Consider the following 24,087-nt stretch of genomic DNA (forward strand, 5'->3'; position numbering starts at 1 on the left):
AACTTAAAAAATGCCAGCACAGAGACTGTTTTTGTACTAAAAATACACAGCAACACTTCTTTTTCTTGTTTATTATGGTTACTTATCCAAGGCAATTGAGAAGTTGCTTTACTTCATTCAGGTAGCTCTTCAGGATCCCTGCTACTGTTCATCTGCAGTAGCATTTTGATATATATTCCGTGCTGTTTGGTGGCAAGATATAATCCAGTCAGAGCCTGTACCAGTATACCCAGACTCATCTTTCTGAAGACAGGCTGAGAAGTTGTGAGCCAGTAGCGCAACAGATTTTCTTTCCCTGGCAAGGGAGTTGACGTATACCTAAACAAAAGAAACAGTGGTGGAATTTTTTTTTCCATGCAAGTGTCAAGATTTAACATGAATATTTATGTAGATAGTAATTTTCTCTTCCTTCTCCTATGTTAAATTCGCTTGGTGGGACTGAGGTCTCTGCATAAATGCTTTAAGACAACCTGACCGTGTGCTGGGTCTCACCAAGCCTCACCCTGCCCCTGCTGTGCTCTGAACTACACAGTGCGACACTCGTCAGGGACTCTGGCTCCTGGGCACTGCCCAGGGTCACTGAGGTCTCTTGGCTGTGCAGCCACATTCAGTGGTGACAGGATGGCAGCCACTGCTGAACACACCCAGGCACAGCCTGGGAGACTTGTAAGGCTCCTGCTAAACACAAGGGCTTCCCAATGGATCACTTTGCAGATCTTATTTCACTTTGGTGTAGCTCTTACAAATTTCATTTTGTATTAGATGACCTTAACATATATCTCCTTCCACATTCTAAATGTCTACAAGAAGAAAAGTGTGCACAGATCAAATATCTACAGAATTTACACTGCGAGCTGAACATTTAACCCATGGATACATTTCTATCAATACACTGTAGATAAGACATACCTGGCTGCAAGGCTTGCATTCAAGGGGATAGCCAGGAAAATGGGATAGAAACCACCCACAACAGCACCTACTAATCCTCCTCTGATCACAGCACAGACCTCGCAGTTCAGCTGACCTGCATGGCAAACCATATTTCACTGCCAATATCCACACATGCTCCACCACATCAATTTATAAGCTGAGTGCAAGAACCTGAAAACAGGCTCTTGACAGAAACTTCCAAGCTGTACAGGTATGCAAAAAATTATAAAGGAGGACTATTAAAAAACAACAAGAAAACCCAAAACAACAACAGAAACAGTCCCAAAACAAAAACTGAGACAAAACCAGAAACAATCACTCCCACTCCATCCTATGAGGAATTTATCATTTGAAAGCTGACCTTCAAATGAAATTGTACAGATGGGGGGAAAGTGAACGGCTTTGCTGCAATCACTTTTACATGACTGAGTGAAAAATGCTGAAAATAAGTAATGTGTAAAAGAATTTTTTTTTAGAAATACATATAAATATTTATAAATATATATAAATATGTATTTCCTTTCCCACTCCACTTTGAGAACTCACTGCTGTCCAATGCATTCTGTTTTTCAAACTCTGCTTTACAAACTGAGGTTTTTTAAGATCACAACAGTTTAGGAGCAGTGTTCTGCAAGGAGAAAAACTCCTCTACTGTTACATTGTGTACAGAAAGCAAAGCCCTTTCAAAAAAAAAAAAAAAAAAGAGAGAAAGGAATGAAAAGGTTTTTACCTGAAAATAAAGGGCCATGCACAAAAGTTTCATAAATTGCTGCCGTTGAAAGAAATGGAATAACAGCCATTGGCATGGCAGACACCAGGGAAGCCTTCCTGACATGTAGGATGCTCCTGAAGAAATTATTTGCTACTAAGCCACATAAGCTTGAATTTGCTGCTAGGAAGTATTGTCCATGATTACAGAGGTTCCTGTGAAAGAAGGGAAATTGCTTCAGCAACTGAGAACTGTAAAAAAGTTTAGCTTAGTCAACACTACAATTCTCTTCTGAAAATCCTGCAACAAGGGGTAAGAGATGTAAATCACTCACTGGTGCAAAATGGAGAGTAACTACTTTCAAAAGCAGCCAGTGCAGCATCCTTTGTTGTATACCTGAGTTTACACACACTTCAAGAGTGAAGTGACAGGTTGAGAAGCCTTTGCTACCATTTTTTTCCCCCCCCATTATTATAGTTAATGGAAACTTCATTAAAGCTCTCCTAATAAACATGTTTTTAAGGATAATGTTTTCTGAAAAGAAATGAGGAAATATATATATAATAAAATGTATACTTTTAAAAAGTCAAGTCAATCTACTTAATCTTCTACATTTTAATGTTTTGAGTAGTATTGAGCACTACGGAAAAGATTTCAGAGATGTACTTGCTAATCTTGTGAAATACTTAAAACACTAAAAATGTCAGACATCAAGGACACCAACTATTTCTTGTTTTGAATAGGAAAATTCAAATTTTACCTTTGCAATCACAGGCTGTAAAATACAGGCGAACACATCAATAAATACAGAGGACGAAGATTATAATTTTAGCAGCATATTTAAGTACCCAAACCAGAGCAAATTAATGTACTCAGGACCAACAGAATTTACTTAGTGAGGTACAGAACTGCTACACTGCACAAAAGAAAAGGAAAGGAGGATGGAAGAGGTGGGGTTTGGGGTTTTTTGTTTGTCTGAGCTCCCTAGTGTCAAACACAAGTGCTTGGGTAAACAGGAACTCTCAGTTTGACTGCAGTGTGCTTGCTCTTCCTACCCATACATCAGTGAGCTCCCCTCTGGATACAAGCTCTAAGTCCTGCCAGTGACTGGCAGCTACTTCTTTCCAAGGCCCAGCAATCCATAAGTCCAGAGTTTCTATCCAGACATTACCACATCACTACGGAGTATCTGCCTCCCCTGCTCTCCTGGGGAAGGAGGAGTTTTGGAGGCTGAACATGAGGGCAGCAGATCCTACACAAAGTTGCAGCCTTTGCTTTCTCACCTGTGTGAGGAGGCCTTGTGTTACTACCAACAGTTTGTTTAGCCAGCCATTTAGTCCTATTTAAAAAAATATAAATAAAATAAGCTTCTGATTACTCTTATTTCTAAAAAATTTATCCAAGCTGATACACACATGCAAATGGCTCGTAAGAGAACCAGCTCAGGTCCAGAAAGGTTTTGCAGTGACATGCAGTATCACAAACCAAAAGGTCATTTGTGAGGCCCAGAAGGCATTTAGCTGGCTCTGTGCTGTACAGAACCCTGCTGGTGAGCCTGCAGGACACCAGCTGACTCCTCCACCACCACCTGGACACCTTAGTCTCGCCTTCCTGAAACAGGGAGCAGTGCAGAATGAAATGCAGAAACCAGCAGGTTGATGCTCACTCAGTGAGCTGGCCCCAGGCCAGCTCTGCTGGACACAAGATGACTCCAGCAGAATCACATTTCGGTTTCCTAGAAAAATTTTTAGCTGTAGCACAGGACTGTGAGAATGCTCAGCCAGTCAGGGCTGATCAGCCATTGCAGAACCCTCAGCACTGGGGAGCACATGCCAGAAACCAGCTGAGCAGGACCAGAGCCAGCACTCAAATAACCATATTGAAAAAACATAAACCAAGTCTTCTGTTCTGGACAATAACAAGCATCTTCACAATTAACTAATTTTGTAACTGCAAGGAGAATTTGTAATACAAGAATAAGGAAAAAGAAAAGCCTCCAGGACTTGAAATCTTTGATGCACTTATCTTCATTTATTTTACCAGCACTTACTGATCTGCTTTAGGAAGCTCATTGAACATCTTTTGTATGATTTCCATCCGCTTAAATCTTTCCAGAATTAGTCTTTTCTGTGGAGAATCCAGTTCAAGAAACTCTCTTCCTGTCATCTTGAAGTTCTGGATCATAAGGAAAAAAACTCCATATGTAATCCAAGTTGTACAGCCCCAGTATAAATCAAATAAGCATTTAGACTCTTTGCCACAAATGCATTCCCTATTTTGCATGGCAATATTCCAGATTTAAATTGACTTAACAGTCAAACAGACCTGTAAGAAAAAACCCCAACCAAATAAATCAGAAAGCCTACAGCTGCAGTGGGTTTGTGTGGCAAGCTTTTGGTAGCAGGGGGGATGCAAGGGTGGCTTCTGAGATGCCAGGAGCTCCCCATGTCTGACAGAGTCTGTTCCAGCCGGCTCCAAGACAGACCTACTGCTGGTCACGTCTAAGCCCAACCACTACAGTGGTGGTGTGTATGGGGAAGTTAAAAAAGGGTAAAAACTGGCGCAAAACAGTAGCTGGAAAAGAGCAATGAGAACACGTGAGAGGAGTAGCCCTGCAGACCCCAAGGTCAGTGCAGGAGGGGCAGGAGGTGCTGCAGGTGCTGGAGCTGAGATCCCCTGTAGCCTGTGATGCAGCCCATGGTGAGGCAGCTCTGCCCCTGCAGCCTGTGGAGCTCCAAAGGGGAGCACAGATCCCCCTGCAGCCCCTGGAGGATCCCATGCCAGAGCAGCTGCATGCCCAGAGGAGGCCATGACCAATGGGAAGCCTATGCTGGAGCAGGCTCTGGCAGGATATGTGGCCACATGGGGAGAGGAGCCCAAGCTGGAGTGGGTTCCTGGCAGGACCTGTGAGCCCATGGGGAACCCACAGTGGAACAGCAGCCGCTGCTGAAGGACTGACCCCTGTGGAATGGGCCCACACTGGAGGAGCTCACAGAGAACTGCAGCCTGTGGGAAGGACTCCTGTTGGGGAAGTCTGTGGAGAACTGTTTCCCGTGGAAGGGACCACACACTGGAAAAGAGTGCAAGGAGGAAGGAGTGGTAGAGACAACATGTGATGAACTGACTACAGCCCCCATTCCGTCTCCCTGCACTTCTAAGAGGGAGGAGGACATAGAGAAAAATGGCAGTGAAAGGAGAGGTGGAGGGAAGGTGTTTTAAGGATTTGGCTTTACTTCTCATTACCCTGTTCTGATTTGATTGATAGTATATTCAGTTTCCCCACAGTTTCCTGTTTTGACTGTAATGGTAATTGGCGAGTGATCTCCCTGTCCTGACCACAATCCCTGAGCTTTTATTCATACTTTCTCCCTGTTCTACTGAGGGGGGTGGAAAGCGGTAAGAGCGTCTTGGTGCCACCTGAGGCCAACCCTTCACAACAGCTCTTGATTACACTTGGAGTTCAGTCATTCAAGTGCTTCTTTTCCTACACGTTTTACTGCAGAGGAAATTCTCCCAGACTTTGCCAATCATACTTACCTTAAGTTGCTATTATAACGTGAAGGCTGTGTCCTAAGCCCTACCTACGGGACTGAGCCCGGTTCGGTTCGGGCTTGGCAGGAGGCAGGAGCCGAGGAAGCGACAGGATGACACCGGGAGCGCTTCAGGCCGCCCGAGGAGGGTCCCCAAACCTGTGCTTTGGGATCCCACAGACAGCACGTCACGGAGCTGTAGGCACCCCCTCTCCCTGAGCATTGCACACACGTCTCTCCCAAAGCCCCGGGCCCGGCTCGGGTCAGAACCCTCAAGCTGGGAAATTGCGGCTCGACCCCGACCTTCAAACCCCACCGCTACCAGTGGCTGCCCCCGCACCCAGAGGACCCTCCCGGCCTCCCCGCCGGGCTCAGGCTCCGACCTTGAGCCGTACAGACGGACACGACCCCGCCGCCCTCACCGAGCCGCTCCCGCCGCCTACAACATGGCTCCTCCCACCTCACGCCCTCCCCGTGGGCGCCGCCATCTTGCTCGCTCACATGACCCAGGACCTTCAGAGGCCGCCTGTGATTGGACCGTTGGCCGCCGGCCCAGTATGGCGGCCGCCGATTGGCCGCGGGCCGGCGGGCGGGGTCCGGCGCTGGTTGCCGGGGCGGCGGATGGCGGCGGCGGCTCCTCGATGGCGGCGGGGCTGAGCGCGGATCCTGCACCGGCGGCCGGGACGCGGGGACTCCCCCTTCGGTGCGGGGAGGCCCAGTCCTCGGGGTAACCCGCTGACCCCCTCCCCGCCTGCCCCCTCGCAAAGCCCGCTGCCCCCTTCCCTCGCCACCGGCTCCTTTGTGCTCCCTCCCCGTCCCGCCCCCTTCGAGCACCCCTCGCCCCGGCTGCGTCTCGCTTCGCCCCACCTCCAACCCCTTCCTCATCCCCTCGGCTCCTGCCTCTCTGTTGTCCCTCAGCAGCTCCGGGGGGAATTGTCCTCGTCCGTAAAGGCGGGCTGGCTCCGCCAGTTCACCTGCATCCATCGCAGTCCCGCAGGCAGGCAGGCAGGCAGGCAGGCAGGCCCCCCCCTGTGTCGTGTTTGGCCTCGGAAAGCAGCCGGCGGAACCCTTTGGGTTCGAGGGAACCGGGGACGGGGGCGTGGGGAGGGGATGAAGGGGGACAGCCCCCGAGTTCCTGCCCGCGGGACGAGCAGATCCCGGCTGCAGATCCGAGAGCGAAGCAGAGTCGCCCCTGCTGAGGGCTCCCGGCTCCCCGGGGAGGTGATGCACAGCCGAGCCCCGCCATGTGCACCGCAGCTCCTGGTCCGCGCGGGAAGGGAAGCGTTCCCTGCTTGTCCGCCTTTCTCAGACTTTTCCTTAACCAAGTAGATGAGGAAAATCTATCCCGTTTCTGTTTCTCTTTTTGTTTTTCCAGAAAAAGGGGGAGAGAGAGAGAGGCTGATACTGAAGCCAACCAGCTGCGCTTCTGAGTGGGAAACTCCGGACTGATCTCATGGCTTGCTTTTTATTTCATTAATACTTCATTATCTCTGAAAATGAACCTTTTGTGAAGCTCTTCTCCTAACTCTCCTTATTCCTCTTTCACGAGGTGGCTGCTGCTGTGCGAGGGAAGGAATGGCATGAAGTAAATGACTCCAGTATAAAAAGCAATCTGCTTTGCCCAAGTGCCCAGTGGGCAGCACTGTCACTTTAATAATTCCAGGTCAAGGGATTGCTTTCCTCGTTTTCAATCCTCTCTTTTAATACATGGGAGGATCAGAGGGACATTAAAGACCGTAAGGCTGGGTGGCTTGCAGATAATAAAAATGAAAGTGTCTGCCCAGTGACTTCTGTTGGGTAAGAGGGTGATGTTTGAAGGCTCTTGTCTGGTGAGGAAAAAGGGATCTTTTCAGTCTGCTGTGTAGTCACCTAATACATAGCTAGCAAAATTAATTCAAGAAGTGAAAGAGCTTAAAGAGGCGCTTTGGATTGTTTTTGTCTTCCTCCTTATTTGGATTACTTGGGCGTTTTTGTCCTGCAAATAATATGATTTTGAGCATGTACAGGTGGAGTATTGAGACAGCTGCGTAGAGATGGACTGTGCCTTAATTGTATTGCATAAAATCTTTTAATTTTCAAACTTTGCTGCCAGAAGAGGAGTTATAATAAGGTTTTATATTGCCAAGGAACGTTTGCTCTTGTATTTTTATAGAGTCAAATATATTTTAAAGAAATTGAAAGAATCTCTTTAAAAAGAATCAAAAAGCTTCTTTCCCCCCCCTTTTATTTTTTCTTTTTTGTGGAGAGCATCGCAAGTCCAACCCAAGGGAACAGCAAGTATTCATAGAAATGAAGATTGAAGCTGCATTTCCTTACTGAACTGTAAAAGTGTTCTGCAATAGTCAGTTCCTGACCTTGCAGAGTGTTCCAGTAGTACTTCGTTAGTACCTGTAAATAAGTGCTTGCAACCAGATTCAGAAGTAGGAAGAAGAATGCCAGTCAAGAAGAAAGGTGGGCTATGAAGCTTCATATCTCATATTGCATCTTCATTGTGTTAGATTGTTGATTTCTAGTACTTAACCATTTCAAATTAAAAATGCTTTAATGGGGAATGGAAATCGTTTTTCTTTTGCACTGAAAATGGGAGAAAAATCTGTGCACTTACAATAATAATTTTTAAAAGTAACTTTATGCTGTGTTTTAAGATTTACGTCAAATTTGGCCTCAAATGTTTTTTTTGTAAAAATCAGCTGTTCGAGATTTTGAGCAGCCACCAAGAGAAAAGCTTGATATTTAATTCTGTGAGAAGTCTCTCTTACAAACGCTAATAAATTTGAAAACCATAGTTTAATCTGTTATCTATTTGTGACATGTTTGGCGGATAAACATCAGCTATCAGTAGCAGCATAAATAAATAACAAAGTTTCAAGGCTGATTTTAAAACCAAGTTATGAGAGCTGTGTTTTGAAGGTGATTTGAACGTGATTTTTTTTTAAATGTGATGTTAATTAGCTTGAATTTCCTTGCTTTGGTACAATATAAAACTACTGTCTTTAAGGCTGTAGTATGGCAACATTTAAGAAAAGACAAACAGCCTTACATTTGGCCTCTTCTCACCTCAAGTTTGTGTTTGCAGCTTTGGAAAATGTGACTTCCAGTGTTCAGACAACAATTGGGAAGTATATGAAGGCAAATTCTTACTCTGAAAATACTTGCAGACCTTAGGTTATTTCTGGTTTCTTGCAAATTGGACACAGATTTAAAGTTTCTGAATATGCTAATAGAGTAAGGGTGATGGGAACCTTTTTTTATTCAGCTTATCTATCCAGTTGTGCCTGGGTCTAATATATCCTTGGATCTGATGATACAAAATGTGGGGGAAAGGGCAAAAAGTGAATGTTGCAAACAGAAATGAGGATGTAATTTATGTGGCTTTGGATTCTCTTCCGTGTAGGAATAATCCTTCATTAGTTATGAGTTAACATTTACTATATAAATAATGATAAACACACAGATTGCTAGAATTATTTTCATTAAAAAACAATAAATGCGATTTTGTGATTGTGTTTTAAAAAAATGACAGTGTAGAAATGAAATTTCCAACTTGAAATATTTTAATGGATGGCCTTGTCATTCATGGAATCGCTTGCCATTATGTGTAGTAAAGGTGGAAACGTGTGTGGAGTTCTGTTCTTAATTCATCCTGCTGTGCTGTAAAAGTGTCGCCCTGATGTACTGGGAGGCTTCTGTATCCTGTCTGTTTACAGAAGGAAAACTGAAGCTTTTCATTGTTCAGTTTTAATCCTGATTTAGGTGATTTACACTGAGGATGTTTCTGTGCCAGATGTTCAGCTGTAATTCAGTTTCTGAATACTTGCTGCAGGACTTTAGGGGTGAAATCTTAGAAGCTCCTTTGTGCAGAAGTGAGATTGGCAATCACAGCAGTCCCTTCTGGCCTTAAAAATCTCTGAATTTCCTGTTTGTTTCCAGGCAGTTGGGGTCAGTCTTAGTGTACACCAAGGCTTGAGTTCTTTGGTGTTACAAGGATGTGTGTTTTGGCAACATTAAAATATAAAGTCAAGAGACCCAAATGTCCCCCTTGAAATACTTTAAATTGTCACACCAATCAGCGTACTGAAGTTGCCAGTGTGAATGTATTTGATTATTAAAAGGGTATTGTTAAGAATGTATTTTAAGCATGTAAATTGCAGGATTAAAAGTGTTGGCGAATCAGCAACTTCATTGTGATTTTGAACGACTTAATTTGTCTAGTTCATGCAATACACTTTAACTTTCTAAATGTAATTAAAAGCATGCTGGCAACTCAAAACATTCTACCGTTTTTAAAAAGATTGCTATTTTTTGAAGTAATGCCTGTTAATTCTATGAATGTTAGGGGGATTGAGGGAATTCTTCCATGTTTGGTTTTTGGGTTTTTTTCCCATTTATTTGCTTTATGATTTGGCAGCAGTTTGTGGCTAACTAGTTTAGTATTTCTGATGATGACTTATTTTCCTTTTCTGGGGAAAATTTGGGAGTTCATGTTTGCTGTCCTTCCCATCGAGGGCATCTGTAGAAATCTCAGTGGGATACTCTCTTGTAGGCTGTGCAGAAGTGTTTCAGTATCAGCATTGAGGACAGGATTATCCCTCTGCTTGTCAGCACTTCTTTCTGCATTGCTATTTTGGATTTGATTAAAATATTCTCCTAAAATCAGTATGGAGACAGAGAAACCTGTGAAACAAGCTTTAAAACATACTGATCACTGGAAGTTGTTACCAAGAACTGTTTTTCTTTGGCAGTGGCTGGTTGTGGGTCTTCCTAAAGAAAAATTGAAGCATTTTGGGAATTTACCTTTGAAATAGCTTCACATTTCACATAGCTTTGCACCTCAGTTACACTTCACCTTACTGCGTGGTGTGATGCCTGCTATCTTGCTTTTAAAAGTCCAGACCTGTATAGTTAGGAAGAAAATAGTTTGCTTAATAATAAAAATCATATAACTTATAGGAAACTGTAATTTCTTATGGGTGCGGGGAAAAAATAAAAAAAAGGCTTGGTTCTGGTCGTGTGTCAGTACCTGATTTCCATTGCCTGATGTGCTAGAGTGAAAATACTTTGTTTTTCTCGCTTCAGTGTGGAGGGCAATGAGGCTCCACCTCCCCAGGAATGTTCACAGAGCTGACATGCTTGCTGGCAGTACCAGCAAAAAGCGAGGCTGGGAAGGGGCTATGGAGTATCCTGTGGTGTTGGATGTGCTCCCTGTAGGTATGGGGTGAGACATTGTATGGATTGGTGCACTACTGCTTCACAATTAAACAAAGGGCTCTTCTATTTGGCTTTTGCTCATCTCTAATTTTGAAGTACACTTAAAGTTTTAAATCAGACAAGACAGGCATTTGACTGTAGTTACAAAATGATTTGTTAGACAGTACCACTTAGAGATGGAATGAAATGAACAATTTTGAGAAGTAAATAAATTCATTATTTTTGCTTAATTTTTACCTTTCACAAACTACGATATTTCTGAAAGAACTATTCATGGAAATACGGAATTTCTTGAGGAGGTCTTTGCTTTAAAGTAAAATAGTACTACCATACAGAAGAAGTGAAGTTAGGTTTTTGCATGGTTTAGATGTCTGCTCTCCCACCCTCCCTCCCGCCCTGAGTTACTTAGCTTGATTTCTGTTAACTGTAAGGGACTATATTTAGGTCTGTAATTGCACATATTTTGGATTCATCAACAGAATAGTTAATAGCAAAAATGTTACTGTAATTCATTCATGTCTTTCACAGTGATGGAAAGTACTAATTAAATCCGTGCTCCTCTGTGATGAAGGCCAGATTCCAGTTTTGGAGCCCTGCTTGTGATTCACACAGCGATGGCAGGAACCCCTGCATCTGGGTGCTTGGCTGCACATGTGCTTCTAGACTAACCCTGTCATCGTCCTTGCACATCTAGCTGTGTCTAGGCAGTCAGAGATAGGAGTGTTGGGTTTTGTGCTGCCCTCATGCCACTTTGCATCTCTCAGAGGGGGAGGAATTGTACCTTTAGTCGGATGAAACCTGTGGGCTGCTGTTAAAACCATCTTGACTCGCCCTGCCTAGTTGCCTGTTCATAAAGATGTGCTGATTCTGTCATGGAATAACTTTTTGCATATTCCTTTTATATTAAAAATGCCTTCCAGGACATGTTTTATTAAGCACATCAATGTCAAGAATTAAAATGCGTCAGTCTGAATCCATGTGGACAACTTCTGGGCCATTTAGAAGAATCTGACAGATGTGCTCTATCAAATGCTGGATTTTGTAGTGGTAATGCTGACTTTGTGGTTGGTCTTTTGAAAGGAAAGGGTCTAAAAACAACTCAGCAGGAGTTTGGTTTTTTTTTAAAAGCAAAAAAACCCCTTTGCTTTTAAAGCAAAGTTCATAAAGGACCAGGCAAAGCCAGCTCCCATTCATGCCCTAATTCTCTTTCAAGTTGGAAGCTTCTTTTTAGCTAACAAAATTTAAATTTAGGATCATAACTTTTTGTGCTCAAAAATCTTGAATGTGGTTTCAGTCTTCTTACATCTTACGGCAGCAAATCGAATGTATATTGGAAATTTTCTTTCTCATTTACTTGTGACAGGTAATTGGTATTACAAGATTTTTGTCCTTTCAGTTGCTGAATACGAATTCTCAAATAAGTATATGGCTAAAAGGCTACCTCCTTCACTCCAAGTTTTGTTCAACTACGTCTCAGTTTTTACTGTTATTTTCAGTAAGGGAACAGTACAAATTTTAGTTGTTTACAGACTGTGGAAAGCACATTTTTAGATTTCCAAGAGTTAAACAAACAAGTGTCAGAAAATGACGATCTAAACCATGCCAATTTTCACCACAAAGCTTTGATTTAAAGATGTCACTGCTTTTATGGCAGTGAGCTTTTTCCAGCCAGACACTGTTTCTGCTGTGAGAAACAGTGAAGTATTTTGCCTACAAAAGGACTAAAGAAGCAGGCATTATACAGAACAAGCCTTTGTTGTATGCATGCACACTGCAAAGCTAAGTGGATCTGGACTGGGAATAGTGAAATTTGTGCTCTTTTATAGCCCTGCTGTTATTCTGGTATTCTCAGATGTTTAATGTAGATCCATCCCATTTTAGTTGCCTCACTGAGGTAGGGTGCCAAGCTTTTTGTCCTGGAGTGTTGCTTTGGTCAGCAGAGACAGGGATCCTTCTCCAAAGGGCATTTTAACACACGTAAGATCTGCATTGCCTTCTGGACAATTGTCATTTTCTCTCTCCCCACAGACAAAACACAGGGTAACCATACTGTAACTCCCTTACCTCAGTTTGATGATGTCTCATTCTCTCATACAAATTTTAGTGGTAAAACATCTCCTGAGATATTTATGAGAGCTGACACTCTGTGTTCTTTGAGTGCTATAAATTAACACTATTCATTATTTTAGGGGGGAAGAAAGTGTTATAAATTACTGTACTATTAGTCACTGGAATTGGAAGCAACCATAGGGTTGGTACAAGCACAAGAGGCAGCTGTGCATCCTCTCCTCCATTCCTGTTAAGTGCATATTGCACTCAGTAGAAGCAGTGGTGTCTTGCATTATAAGCATAATCTTTTTCCTTCTCATCCTCTCTTCTTTCCTTCCAAATTTGTTCCAGATGGGCAAGCTAGATGTCAGAGGATAACCATGGAGAAAAAGCCGAATTTGTAACTAGTGGCCAAGTGTGATAAAAGATGATTTTGCAGTCCCTGCTTCAGCAAAACCAGAAAATCTGCCTTACTCAGATATGCTTATTTTGGTCAGGTCATACCAGGTTCCTGCTTCTTAGAAGTATTTAAGGTCTGTTTCACTGAGGTATCTTCTTGTATTTACTGCAAATTAACACAGTGCTGAACAACAGCTTTATAAAAATAGAAATAAAGGTCATGTTTTCTTCTGCCATATTCATCCCAGAAAGAGCCAGCAAGGCTGCCCTGACCTAATGGGTGATGGCAGTAGTAATCAACATACAAAATATGTGAAGAAAACATTTTCTCTTTATTGGATGTGGTCCAGAAGAGTTTTTGGTAGCAGAACTTTGTCAGAAAAAGTCAGTGCAATTGTCCCTAAGTCTGTCTTCACTTTGGGCTGAAGAGGTTAACGCTTCCTTCAAAACGTATTTGTCGGGAATTGAATCATGTAGAGTTCCCTGGAAAGAGGGAATCTGGACAGTTTGCAGTTTCACAAGCAGAAACCAATCATTTCTGATTTCAAGTACCCCTGTCCCCTGACTGTATGGGCATATCTCGCATTATGCTGTAGTGGAATAATTCCAGCCTCCTGGTTCAGATCTAGGTGTTGAGCACCATGTTAACACTGCCTTGCAGATGGATGTCTGTGCTTTTCACCAAAAAAACCCCAACCAAACAACCCCAACCCAAGGTTTGCAAATCTACAGACCCAGTTGTTTAATGTCCAAAATGTAAAATTTGTTTTATATTGCCTGAAGGTGCATGTTGGGTTTTTTATTGACTCGGAGAGTCTAGTATAATACAGAGGTTTTCAAATTAAAAATTCCAACATGGATGTGAGAAAATGTAAGACCATAATGCCTATTTTGCTAATCAATAAAGGTAATTTGATCTCATTCTTTTTTTTTTTTTTTTTATTGCATTAGAAAGCATTTGTGTTACTGAATTGTTTTCTTTCATGTAATATAATGATTCTTTTGTATGAGTTTGGAAATTATTTATTCCTGAACAGGCATATTTTTCTTAGTTTTCTGTCTCACTCCAATTTTCACATTTATGTTAATTTTGGTACTGAATGTTCTTTTAAAGAAAAAAAAAATACCCAGCTGCTGTACTAAGTGTGCAACTCCTGGTTTTTACTCTTGCAACTATACATCAAGTTCCACTAGTTTTGTGTCTTGCATTCAATTAGATTGTAAGCTCTTCAAAGCAGGGCACTCTGATAATTTTGCATTGTTAAGATGTCAATTTACATTTATTCAGCTGTATAAATAAGAGGTTTTTATTTGGTGCTATGTCATTTTGAGGGTTTGTGGCTTCATTTTTCATTCTGTCTTCATATTTGCGTTGTTGATTTAACATTAACATTTGTACACCTAGATTTTAACATTGTGACAGTTGAAAGGCAGAAACCAGAAGGTGAGGTGGAGCTACTTGTAATTGCAGGGTGTCTGGTTTTGGAAGGAGTCTCAAGGCCTCAGAATCTGCTCATTCTATTATCTGAAATGCAAACAGGTCACCTGTATAGCAGCAAGGGTTGTTAATGAACAGGTCCCACATTGCCTTCAACACAAGTGGGAAAAGAGAACTCCTTGGAAAAAAGGAATGGCCCTGGTGTGACGAGCAGCTGATATCAGCAGTTGCCTTTTGTGGTCCCCTGAGGAGAAGTGATGGGGAAGAATTCGGATCCCGGAGTGAGCATCTGATAAGCACTGGGCTCTTCCTTATGGTAAAGTGTGATACATAAGATTAACAGGTTATACACTAAATACTGACTGTTTTTTCAATATTTAATTGTAGTTTACAGGCAGGGATGAGTAGGGAAGACATTTCTGTGGGATTGCAGGGGTCAGATAGTCATCTGGGGGCTCTGAAGCACGAATGTGGCTTGGTTTTCAGGATGCTTTCTGATAAACAGAAATGCTGGAGTAAAGTTTGTGAGTTTATGCTGAGCCACTTCCTGATCTTTATATAATATCCTATTTCTTGTGTTAGTACAGTTAGTCAAGTTTAAAGAACTATATTTAAAACAAAAAAATGTGTGAAGGCAGCATATTACCGGGACAGATATGTGGTTGTATGTTGTAAAAACAAGTTTGAAGATACATGGACAACAAGGTTACATTGAACTAATCAACATAGATATATGAAATTTTTCTTAGTTTTCCTTATAGTAAGTTAGACAAAAAGTCTGATTCCTAACAAATAGGCCACAAAAGAACCCATCACTTCCTTGGTTGGTTGTGTGTGTTGTGTTTCATAAAGCCAATGATTTTTCTGTCCAGCTCCATCCACCACTCAGTGTTCCTGTATCATTACTGGGTGTCCAGCCTGAGTTTATAGGTTATGTGCTAAGATAAATTTAATTCCAGAAAAGAGAGGCTTTGAGAAAGTCAAAAGAATACAAAAGTTGCGGAGGCTGGAACTGTGAAAAACGACACTGAGCAGGGAAGGGACATGACAAATCTAACAAGTGTAGAAGAGGCTGGAAAGGGAATAATGGTGGTTTGCTTTACACTGACATCTGGATGACAAGTAGTTGTCCTGATTTATAACAAAAAAATATTGGTTTTATATAGTAGGAAAAAACCACTAGAACCTTCAAGCACTGAAGTCAGATGGTGAGGGATCTTGTGGATGTTGTAGGAGGTTACCAGTGTAATCAAATGCCATCTGGGTGTAAGCCTAGGTCCTTCTGCACAGCAGGGAGGAAAACTGAAGAGCTCATAGGGCTCCTCCAGGCTCTGTGTGTCTGTCTGTTCTGTTTCTCAGAGTTCAGCTGACGCATCATAACACAACTCCTGCCCTTCAAAGCAATCTGACTTGCAGAACATTTAGCCCTGTGCATTCCATCGTCTGCTCAAATCAATATTCTGGAACAAGAGACTGCTGAGCAACTTCTGCGGTTCTGTGGCAGCTGTGTGGGGCACAGAGACTTGCAGTGACACAACTGTTCAGTGCAAACCTACCTGTCCTCCTTCAGTTTTCCTTGGAATTTGGGTGCCTGATTCCCGTTGATATACCTGGGCATGTAATACTGCCTTGTTCTGCGAAATTGGTACTTGCATAGTAGTTCTTACAGCCTGTCTGGCCCATTTCTTGTCTGCTGGCAGCATCATGGTCTAGAATAGCACTGCTTCACAATGGAACTGTTCCTAAATTGGTGTTCTTGGGAAAGCAGTTGTGCAGAGAATTCACCAAGGCTACAGTTTGTTTAGGGATGTCACACTTTTTATAGTTAATGGAGGGTAAGGGCAGCTCAGAATGCAACCTCAACTTGAAATATCATTCCTTGAAAGACTCTCCACTTGTCCAAGATTAATCTCCACAGGCCATGTGTTGGCCTCTGTGCAAATCTGGTTGCTAAAGGCTGAAATCCTAGAAACAAGCCTGCCTGGTATTCCCTTCAATTATTACCCCCCCATTTTTTTCTGTCCCCTTGTTTTCCCTAGCAGGACAGAAGATGGGTTTATGTGCCATGCATATCCTGAGGAGCTGTTATTTTTAACCCTTTTGCTTGTTTGTTGTGAGTGCTCTCCACACTGGGTGATTATCACATACGTCACGCCTTATGCTTCCTCAAGGTTGTATAACCCATATGCTGCATTTTCTGGAGAGTTGTTTAAAGTCCTCTTAAAGAGATGAAGGGCCCAAGATGCTGGGAGCTTTCTGGTTTTTACACATTTTCCCTGTCTGCTTTCCCTCTGTGCAGTCTGCTAGATTAATATGCGTCTCATATTAATGTTTATATGTAAATATTTTATGATTATCATTTGTCTAGTAGTTCTCAAGTTCTTTGAACCATGGGAGCTTACAGCTTGTGTTTTTCTCAACCATCTTAGTGTTTTGTTTCTTGAATTTCTTTCTAAAATTTAACTGGCTTTCTTCTCTTTTCTTCTGTGGGTACTGAGTATTGTGCATTATAAGAATTTATTCCTTTGTGTTTGCTGTTCTGTGTGCAGATCAGGGAAGGTAAATGAGTTACTGGTAGGTTTGACTTGGATCAGTCCCGAGGCAGATTGCCTGGAAATTTCTTACTGCATTCTCTTCTGCTGATCTGTAACAACTCATTTTAATTTTTTGAGAATTCCAGGCCAGAGAATCAAATCAAGATATCTTTAAATAATGGAGTCAGGGAAAAGTGATTGCTCCTCTGTCTCTTTTGGTCGCCTAAATGAAGGTGTGATCTCTCCAAAATGAGAGTAGTTTTTGAGATCCTTTTTCTTCTAAAGTTATCAAAGATCACTTCCTTGCTCCCTTTCGAGGTGCTCTGGTTCCATTTCTCATTCCTATTTTGGCTCCTGTGTTTCTTCTCCACCATTCTTCATGCCTTTTCCTGCTTCAATGCCCTACATTTTCCCAATTCTGGTTCTCAAAGACCTGTAAAGTGTCTCCTGAAATGTGTTGTCAGTTTCTCCTTTTAAAATTCACCTCTACAACAGACTTGGCAAGTCAGAAGATAATTAAAATCCCTTTTAGGAAAAAACAGATTTAAAAAAATAAAAAATAAAAAAAAAGGAGAAATTTAAATAAAAACACCCCTTATCTTATCAATCCAGTTAGAGTTAGATCTCAACTAATGTTAAATGTCTCTCACCAATTGAACCTTATTTTTCATTGAAGTTGACATTTTTCCACACTGTTGCACCCCAAAAATATTTTCATTCACAAACTCTGATCCCAGTGGGAGGAAAAAAATGTTAATGTGTTTCTAAACTTAGTGAGAGGCTGTGGTAGACTTGGTTCCCTGAGAGGCAGTGGCTGCCTGATACTCCCTTGTGCTGGTGCAGGGTGCTGTTAACCAGCTGAGTCTGATTTCTTCCACCTGCAAGGCAGAACTTGCTGAGTTTGGAATTGTATTTTCATTTTTTTCTCTCCATCTTCCCAGCCGCCTTGCTTCAGAGCAGGAGGTGAGTGACAAGATAATACTCCCAAGGAAAGCAGCAGCAGCTCTCAGCAGACTGGGGGTGTTTAAAGCACAACAACTTCAGTGCAAAGTCAGTAACTGGTCCTGGCCAGTAGAGTTCAGCCTATATGACTTTACTGTGGCCAGAAGGAGCTCTAATGGCTTGAAAATACCCTTATATTCATATATAGGGCCTTAGCAGCATCTGCCTTAGCTATGTGGTGCTTCCATTATCTGCTCCTTTGGTTTGAGCCATCATCATTCAACAAACCCTGGATTGAAAAGGGAGCTGTTTGGTGACTGGTTTTTGAATCACTTTTACTTTCTCATATAGTTTCAATTAATGTTGACTAACTAGTTGTTAGTCAAACCTGTTCCTAATTAGTTATTGAGGTTTGCAGATAAATTATCTTCAGGTGTAGTATATTTAGTTCATCTGAAGGATAAATGGTGTGCCTAAACACCTGGGAGATATTTAAGAAACTTGTTTCTGGTGTCTGTCCTACGGTGTGGTGTGTGCTATGTGCAGGCAGGGCTGTGTTATCCTCAGTCCCACGTGAAGGCACAAAAACTTTTTAATCAACTCAATTGTCCACACCAGCAGAGCTGCAGATGCTTCAACTCTACCAGGACTGTACTGTAGATGCTGCAGTGAATATAGTGTCTCCTTGCCTGTATGGAGTTTCAAGGTGGTTCTAAAAATGTGCTTGCAAAACATGAGAGCAAAGAGAAGAAATCAGCAGAGGAAGGGAATCCTTCTGCTTCAAGGTACTGGTCAGTGTTGCAAGTAGCATCTAGGTCTCAGATATGGACCCTAAGAAGTAGATGGAATTGATTTTGACATCTTTTAGCAAAGTAGATTATAAAATTATTGCAGTATTAATTTAAATATGCATAATTATCAAATTTAGTTGTTCATATGTGTGACTAACATTTTAAGAGTAATGCTTTAGGAAACAATTTATTGGTAAGAATTTAATTTCTCCTGGTATATTGTGCACCTTACTTGGTATGTGCTTGGATGTATAGCTTCATTTCTTTTTTCCCCAGGAAACTTTTTGTCTGTAAGATATACTGAAGGTATGTTTTGTTAAAATATAACTTAGGTTTCTGTACAATTTTCTATACAATTTTTCTATTTGTTTCATCAGATGTATGAGCATTGCCCCAAGAGGTTATTTTACTCTATAGCATAAATGTCTACTTATTAAACTTTAAAAATTAACGTCACAGAAAAACGTATACAGTGGAGGTACTATCAAGTGTGGCTTATTCTTTAATGATTCCCTCTGGTATCACAACCCTGAGGAAAGGATTTGCCTCTTCTTTGATTCTTACGTAGGTGACTACATTAAGCTACTCATTCTCTTGAAGAAAAATTGAGTAATTCCTTATGTGATAAAAACTTTTGATTGATAGAAGAAGGAAAGCTTTCTGAAGGAGTCCAGTAAACAAAGTTATTGCTCTGTAGTTTTGTGTTAATATTACACATTTCTGATTTGCTGCGTTGTAGCAATTGCCCATTCCCTGATCAGTAACATAAACCACAAACATTCTTGAACTGCTTAAAAATTGACGTGATAAAGCAATAAAATCTACAGAATTGTGAGTTAGTTTGGGTTAACTGATAACTTCTTGGACAAGATCCTGTAGGACTGTAAAAGCTGTTTTATTCCTTAAGTTTTTCTTACAATTGCATTAAGATGTTTTTAGTATGATTTATTTAAACAAAGCAATAATGCATTTACTGACTGTAAGAATATAAGCATGTTTTTGTAGGACTGTATCTTCTGAATGGTTTTTATCAAAGTCATCTTTCAAAGCCAATAGGATCAATTTAATAGTAGTGTCATAAAATACAAAGAAGCAGAAAAAAAAAATTAGAACTATATCCAGGCCTCATGGGGCACAGCTGATGCTGACTTCTCAGTGGTCTTTTGTTCACAGACAAAGGACCTACTGAGGATCCACACAGAGACCCACCTCTTACGATACTAAATTGTGTGTTCAGTGCATTTGTTGTCTTGCTTGAATTTGGTTTTGGTATCAGTACTGGAGAATAGTGATACCATACAAAAAGATTTTTTGGTTGCATTTCTGATATACTCTGTAAGGTACAGGACTTACTTTGGCTGCTGTAAATTAACTGTGTGCTTTATTGACTACTGTAATGCATACAGTGGTCCAGTCTCTCATGAAAGCCACCAATCTCTCTTCTTGATGAAAAGAATGTGTGGGAATTCAGATTCAGAAACTGCCACTTAATTGGGTGGCAGAGAATATGGCTCTTATTTGAGTTGTGCTGCACTCCATTCTTTCAACCAGATAGTACTGAAGCTTTGTAGCTGCAAAAGAAAAAATACTGGATGTTGTCATCTGTGTTGGCTATGACTGGGAGTTGACAATGGTTATTATTTTGGGGGGAGTACTCAGCATTTTTCAGCTGTGCCATTTTTATTACATTATTTCCTCTTGTTCTGTGTTGTGCAGAGGTAGGAATGTGCTGTGCTGGTGTTGAACAGGATTGTGCCCCAGCATGCTGAATACTGTCAAATCCATATGAAGGTCTAGTTCTGAGCAATTTATAACCAGGAGAGTTCATCAAGAAGGGGGAAGAGTTCTTTTTTGAAAGCCTAATCTGGTGAGAAATTGACTGGAGATTCAAGTAGTCTCCATGATTCCCTTGGCTTTTCAGGAGTACTCCAGCAGTAGTGGTTGCACAGCTCCCCTCCCTGACATGCTGAAATACTCTTGGTCAGGATATGCCTGGGTATCCTGATTGAATCACCCAGCACATTGCAGGTTATTTGGAAAGCTAGATATCCCGCTGCTGAGTGAGATTGTGCAGGAAAAGGATGCAACTGCATGCTGGAGCTTAGGGATGGAGTAAAAATTAATGTATCCTATTAAAGCTTGAGAGGAAAATTAGGCAGGAAGATCATTACTTGATCTGGGATTTAGATTTAGCATTAGAGCTGTGCTCTGTTGCTGGTTGTTCAGTTTGTGGAGTTTAGGACTCTTCTGGGGTCAACAAAAAGTAGTAACAACAAAAAGTAGCAACAAAAGTAGTCTTTGCATCTTCGTGAATTGAAAAATAGTATTTCAAGTGAAAATAAAAACTGCTCATATCCCTAAAGGATGCTACTTTTTGTAGCATTGTACTTTTCAAAATACAAACTGTACACTTCAGGAAAGGAATTATTAATAAAGGAGGGGATGTCAGCATGCTTCACCAAGACACTAAGAAAGAGAGTGGTATCTCTGGTGTGGAAGAGGCATTCACATCCCATATTCCTAGTTTCTCAGTCTACTCTTAAAATGTGTCCTCAGTACTGCTTTTTTTGCAGTGGTTTTCCACCACTCTGTGGCTTCACTTCACGCTGTGGATTCATTACATATACATGTCTGTACTTGGGAGAAGGTGAATTACTGATTCCAACCCATGCTTTTAGTTATGGACTATTTATTTTATTGAGGGTGGCCAGAGGGTTCAGTGTATCAATGAACATGCAAACATCTCAGGTGGGTTAGGCACAGTCATCATGAGGTCAGTAAAAGGTGTGATGTAATTGGGGTTTTAAAAGCAAAAGAAGCTGAGCTTACGTGTAGAAGTAGTTCTTTGTACCCAACGTATCCCACTTGGATCCAGAGCTTTGTTTTAACGCTGTGCTTTTGGTTTGGATGACTTGATGGAAACCCAGCCCAGGTATTGTGATGTGACCTTAAAAGAGCTGATCTGTCTCTCTCTGCATGGGTTATAACTGGTCTTAAGTGCAATTTCTTAGTCCTTACCTGCCCCAAGGACTATCAAGCTATCATAGAAAGAAAGTGTGTCTTGAGACCCCCTCAAGGTGGGATCAAAGCAAAGAATTGTGAGCTCTTCCACTATAATGGCTAGGCTGCTATAAAATGTTCCCTAATCTTTCTGTCTATGTGATATGTACATAAGGTTGGGCTAAGTGATCTTGGAGGTCTTTTCCAACCTTAATGATTCTATATATGTATATGTGTCTGTGCACATATAAAAGCATTTAAATAAAATTCCTTTTTGTTCATTATGTTTTTAATTTCTCTGATAAAACGCTTGTGACCAGGTAGAATTTCTGCAAGAAGAAAGAAGAAACATTGCATCTTTTTAAACTTTATTGATTAAAATTTTCCTCTTTTTAAATTTGAGACTGTGATCAGGTTACAGAATCCAAGTCATGTCTCTGCCCCCATGTGAACTCATCTGGTTATCTTTTCCCAAGGCCTGTAATACGGGGAGTCATCAAGACCCTGAACAAAGACAGTCAATCTTTATACTGTGAGAAAGAAGCTTTATTTTAGTTATTTAGTAAAAAAGAATTATAAAAGTGATCTTTATTGCCTTTCCACTCATTTTACACTACTTTGAGTTTAGTTTAACCAGAGGAATCTGATCCTCTCCTAGTAATGAAACTTGCATTAAATTCTAATGGAAGAAATTTAGATTGAGGCACTTGTTTTTAATAATTAATTTGGGGGGTGGGATGAGTGTTTGGGAATCGTACTGAAAATTTGGTGGCAATACAATTACAAAAACATGTGCGGATATCTCAGTGTCTTACATATGTTTGTGTACATTTCTGGAACCTAACTGGGGTGGGAGAAGGACAGATGAGGTTTGATTCTCCATGTTCCTCTATTTTCTTCTCTGTAAGATGGGGGTGTTTGGATTTCATGCAATTTTACATGCCATTCATGCTCTTGGCAATTGACTGCACAAAGATAATAGCAGCAGGAGAAAAAGAGCTCTGCTCCTCTGGGTCTTAGAGAAAGGCTGGATTGCTCTCTTTGAGCCAGCACATGGATGAAAGTCTGCTATCAAAGCCTCATTTACCAAAGAGGTAGATAGCAATTTTATGTATTGAGGGAATAGAAAAAACCAGCCTCACTTTTGGACACCTGCCTTTCAGATACACATTTGTCAGACAGAGAACTGAGTGCTGCAGATTGCAAAGCAAACACTTTCATGTCTTTTCTGAATATGTTTTATGGCCAGTTTTCCTGCATGGGTTTCCATAATGGTTATTGTCCATAATTTTGTACTTCTGCAAGTTGTAATTTGGTCCAGGCCCCATAGCTTCCAGATAGTTTTGGATAAATAGAAGTTGAGCACTTATTATAGATGCTGTTCCAAAGATCATTTTCCCCTATGCACATGTTCGTGACATACAGCTAGTGACAGAAAGCACTAACATCCCCATCCCTGGAAGTGTTCCAAGGGCATATGGATGTGGCACTTGGGGACGTGGTTTGCTGGGGAACACGGTGGTGCTGATTTAATAGTTGTACTCTATGATCTTGTAGATCTTTTCCAACCATAGTACTGTTATAATTCTGTAAACGCTTCCTGTAAATGTTGCTTATATGTGTGAACAGTGCCTCTCAAAATAATGTAGTTAACATTTGAACACCTAAATACTTTTCAGAGCCAATAAATACATTGTTGTGCTTGGTTTGTTTTTTTAGATACTGACCGAGCTTTAGTACTGCTGGAAGAATATTGCAAAAAACTACAGAAGCCAGAAGAGCAACAACTGAAAAAAGCCATCAGAAAGGTGATGGGCATCTTTAAGAGCAGCTTGTTTCAGGCACTGCTAGGTAGGTACTAATGTTTAATACTAGGTGCACTCTCTTGGAGGCTAGAGCTAGGTCAGACCTAGTAACTTGCTTATTAGTCACTATTTAATTTGTGTTTATGGTAAAAAAGCATGTTGAAATGATCTTTACAGGTTCTCTGAGCAGAAACTTCTTGTACTGGTATTTAAAGGTATTTTCTTACTTAGAAGGAAAATTAACAGAAATTGAATACAAGTTAAGGTACTGAATAATTATTCCTAAACCTTGCTGCTTTGCTTTATTTAACGTGAGATACAGAATCAGAGTAAGATAAAGTGTTTATGCAAAGCTGAGGATGAAGCCATCTTCACAGGTAAATGGCCAAAGTTTGATTTCACTGGCACCAAGTAGCATTGAAAATCTTTGTGTCTTTTGAATTACATTTTTGTGAAAGGTGTCAGCAAAGAAACTCAAAAATGAGTTAAGAAAATTGCTCCAGGACACAGTTTGGCAGAATGTTCCCGTTCATGTGATGTTGCAGTGTTCAGATAGATGTGGTGGTGTATCACTCAGTCTTCCTTCCACTTACTTGAAGATCCCCATTTCATCTTGTAAATGGTGTTAAAATCAAGTGCTTGTGGTTTTGGAGCTTTGTGTAAAGCAGCCTCCATAAGTTGTTATGTATAATGTTATGAAGGTCATACATAAGGACACTGTAACTGTGCATCTCCCTTGCTCTATCTCCCTC

The 24,087-nt window shown here is 41.1% G+C and overlaps 2 protein-coding genes across 4 annotated transcripts; one reads left to right on the forward strand and one right to left on the reverse strand.

The window, feature by feature from the left end:
• Nucleotides 1-55: 55 nt before the first annotated feature.
• Nucleotides 56-5,645, reverse strand: LOC121341054 (transmembrane protein 126A-like). 3 transcript variants are annotated; one of them, XM_041414255.1, is made up of 5 exons: nucleotides 5,592-5,645; nucleotides 3,690-3,814; nucleotides 1,661-1,854; nucleotides 910-1,024; nucleotides 56-318 (listed from the first exon to the last, which is right to left on the reverse strand). In XM_041414255.1, exons 2-5 carry the CDS (start codon nucleotides 3,803-3,805, stop codon nucleotides 114-116), a joined length of 630 nt encoding a protein of 209 aa, XP_041270189.1. In that variant the 5' UTR covers nucleotides 3,806-3,814; nucleotides 5,592-5,645; the 3' UTR covers nucleotides 56-113. The 3 variants fall into 3 exon arrangements, with proteins under 3 accessions (XP_041270189.1, XP_041270188.1, XP_041270187.1); XM_041414254.1 differs by having other exon boundaries at nucleotides 5,553-5,619; XM_041414253.1 differs by lacking the exon at nucleotides 5,592-5,645 and adding an exon at nucleotides 5,177-5,315.
• On the forward strand, nucleotides 5,210-10,170 carry LOC121341056 (translation initiation factor IF-2-like). The gene is made up of 3 exons (XM_041414259.1): nucleotides 5,210-5,343; nucleotides 5,553-5,896; nucleotides 6,545-10,170. The coding sequence occupies exons 1-3, from the start codon at nucleotides 5,284-5,286 to the stop codon at nucleotides 6,597-6,599; spliced, it is 459 nt and encodes a 152-aa protein (XP_041270193.1). The 5' UTR covers nucleotides 5,210-5,283; the 3' UTR covers nucleotides 6,600-10,170.
• The last annotated feature ends 13,917 nt before the right edge of the window (nucleotides 10,171-24,087 follow it).

The sequence above is a fragment of the Onychostruthus taczanowskii genome, unplaced genomic scaffold, assembly GCF_017590055.1.
Source record: "Onychostruthus taczanowskii isolate IOZ18803 unplaced genomic scaffold, ASM1759005v1 scaffold44, whole genome shotgun sequence".
NCBI classification, from domain to species: domain Eukaryota; kingdom Metazoa; phylum Chordata; class Aves; order Passeriformes; family Passeridae; genus Onychostruthus; species Onychostruthus taczanowskii.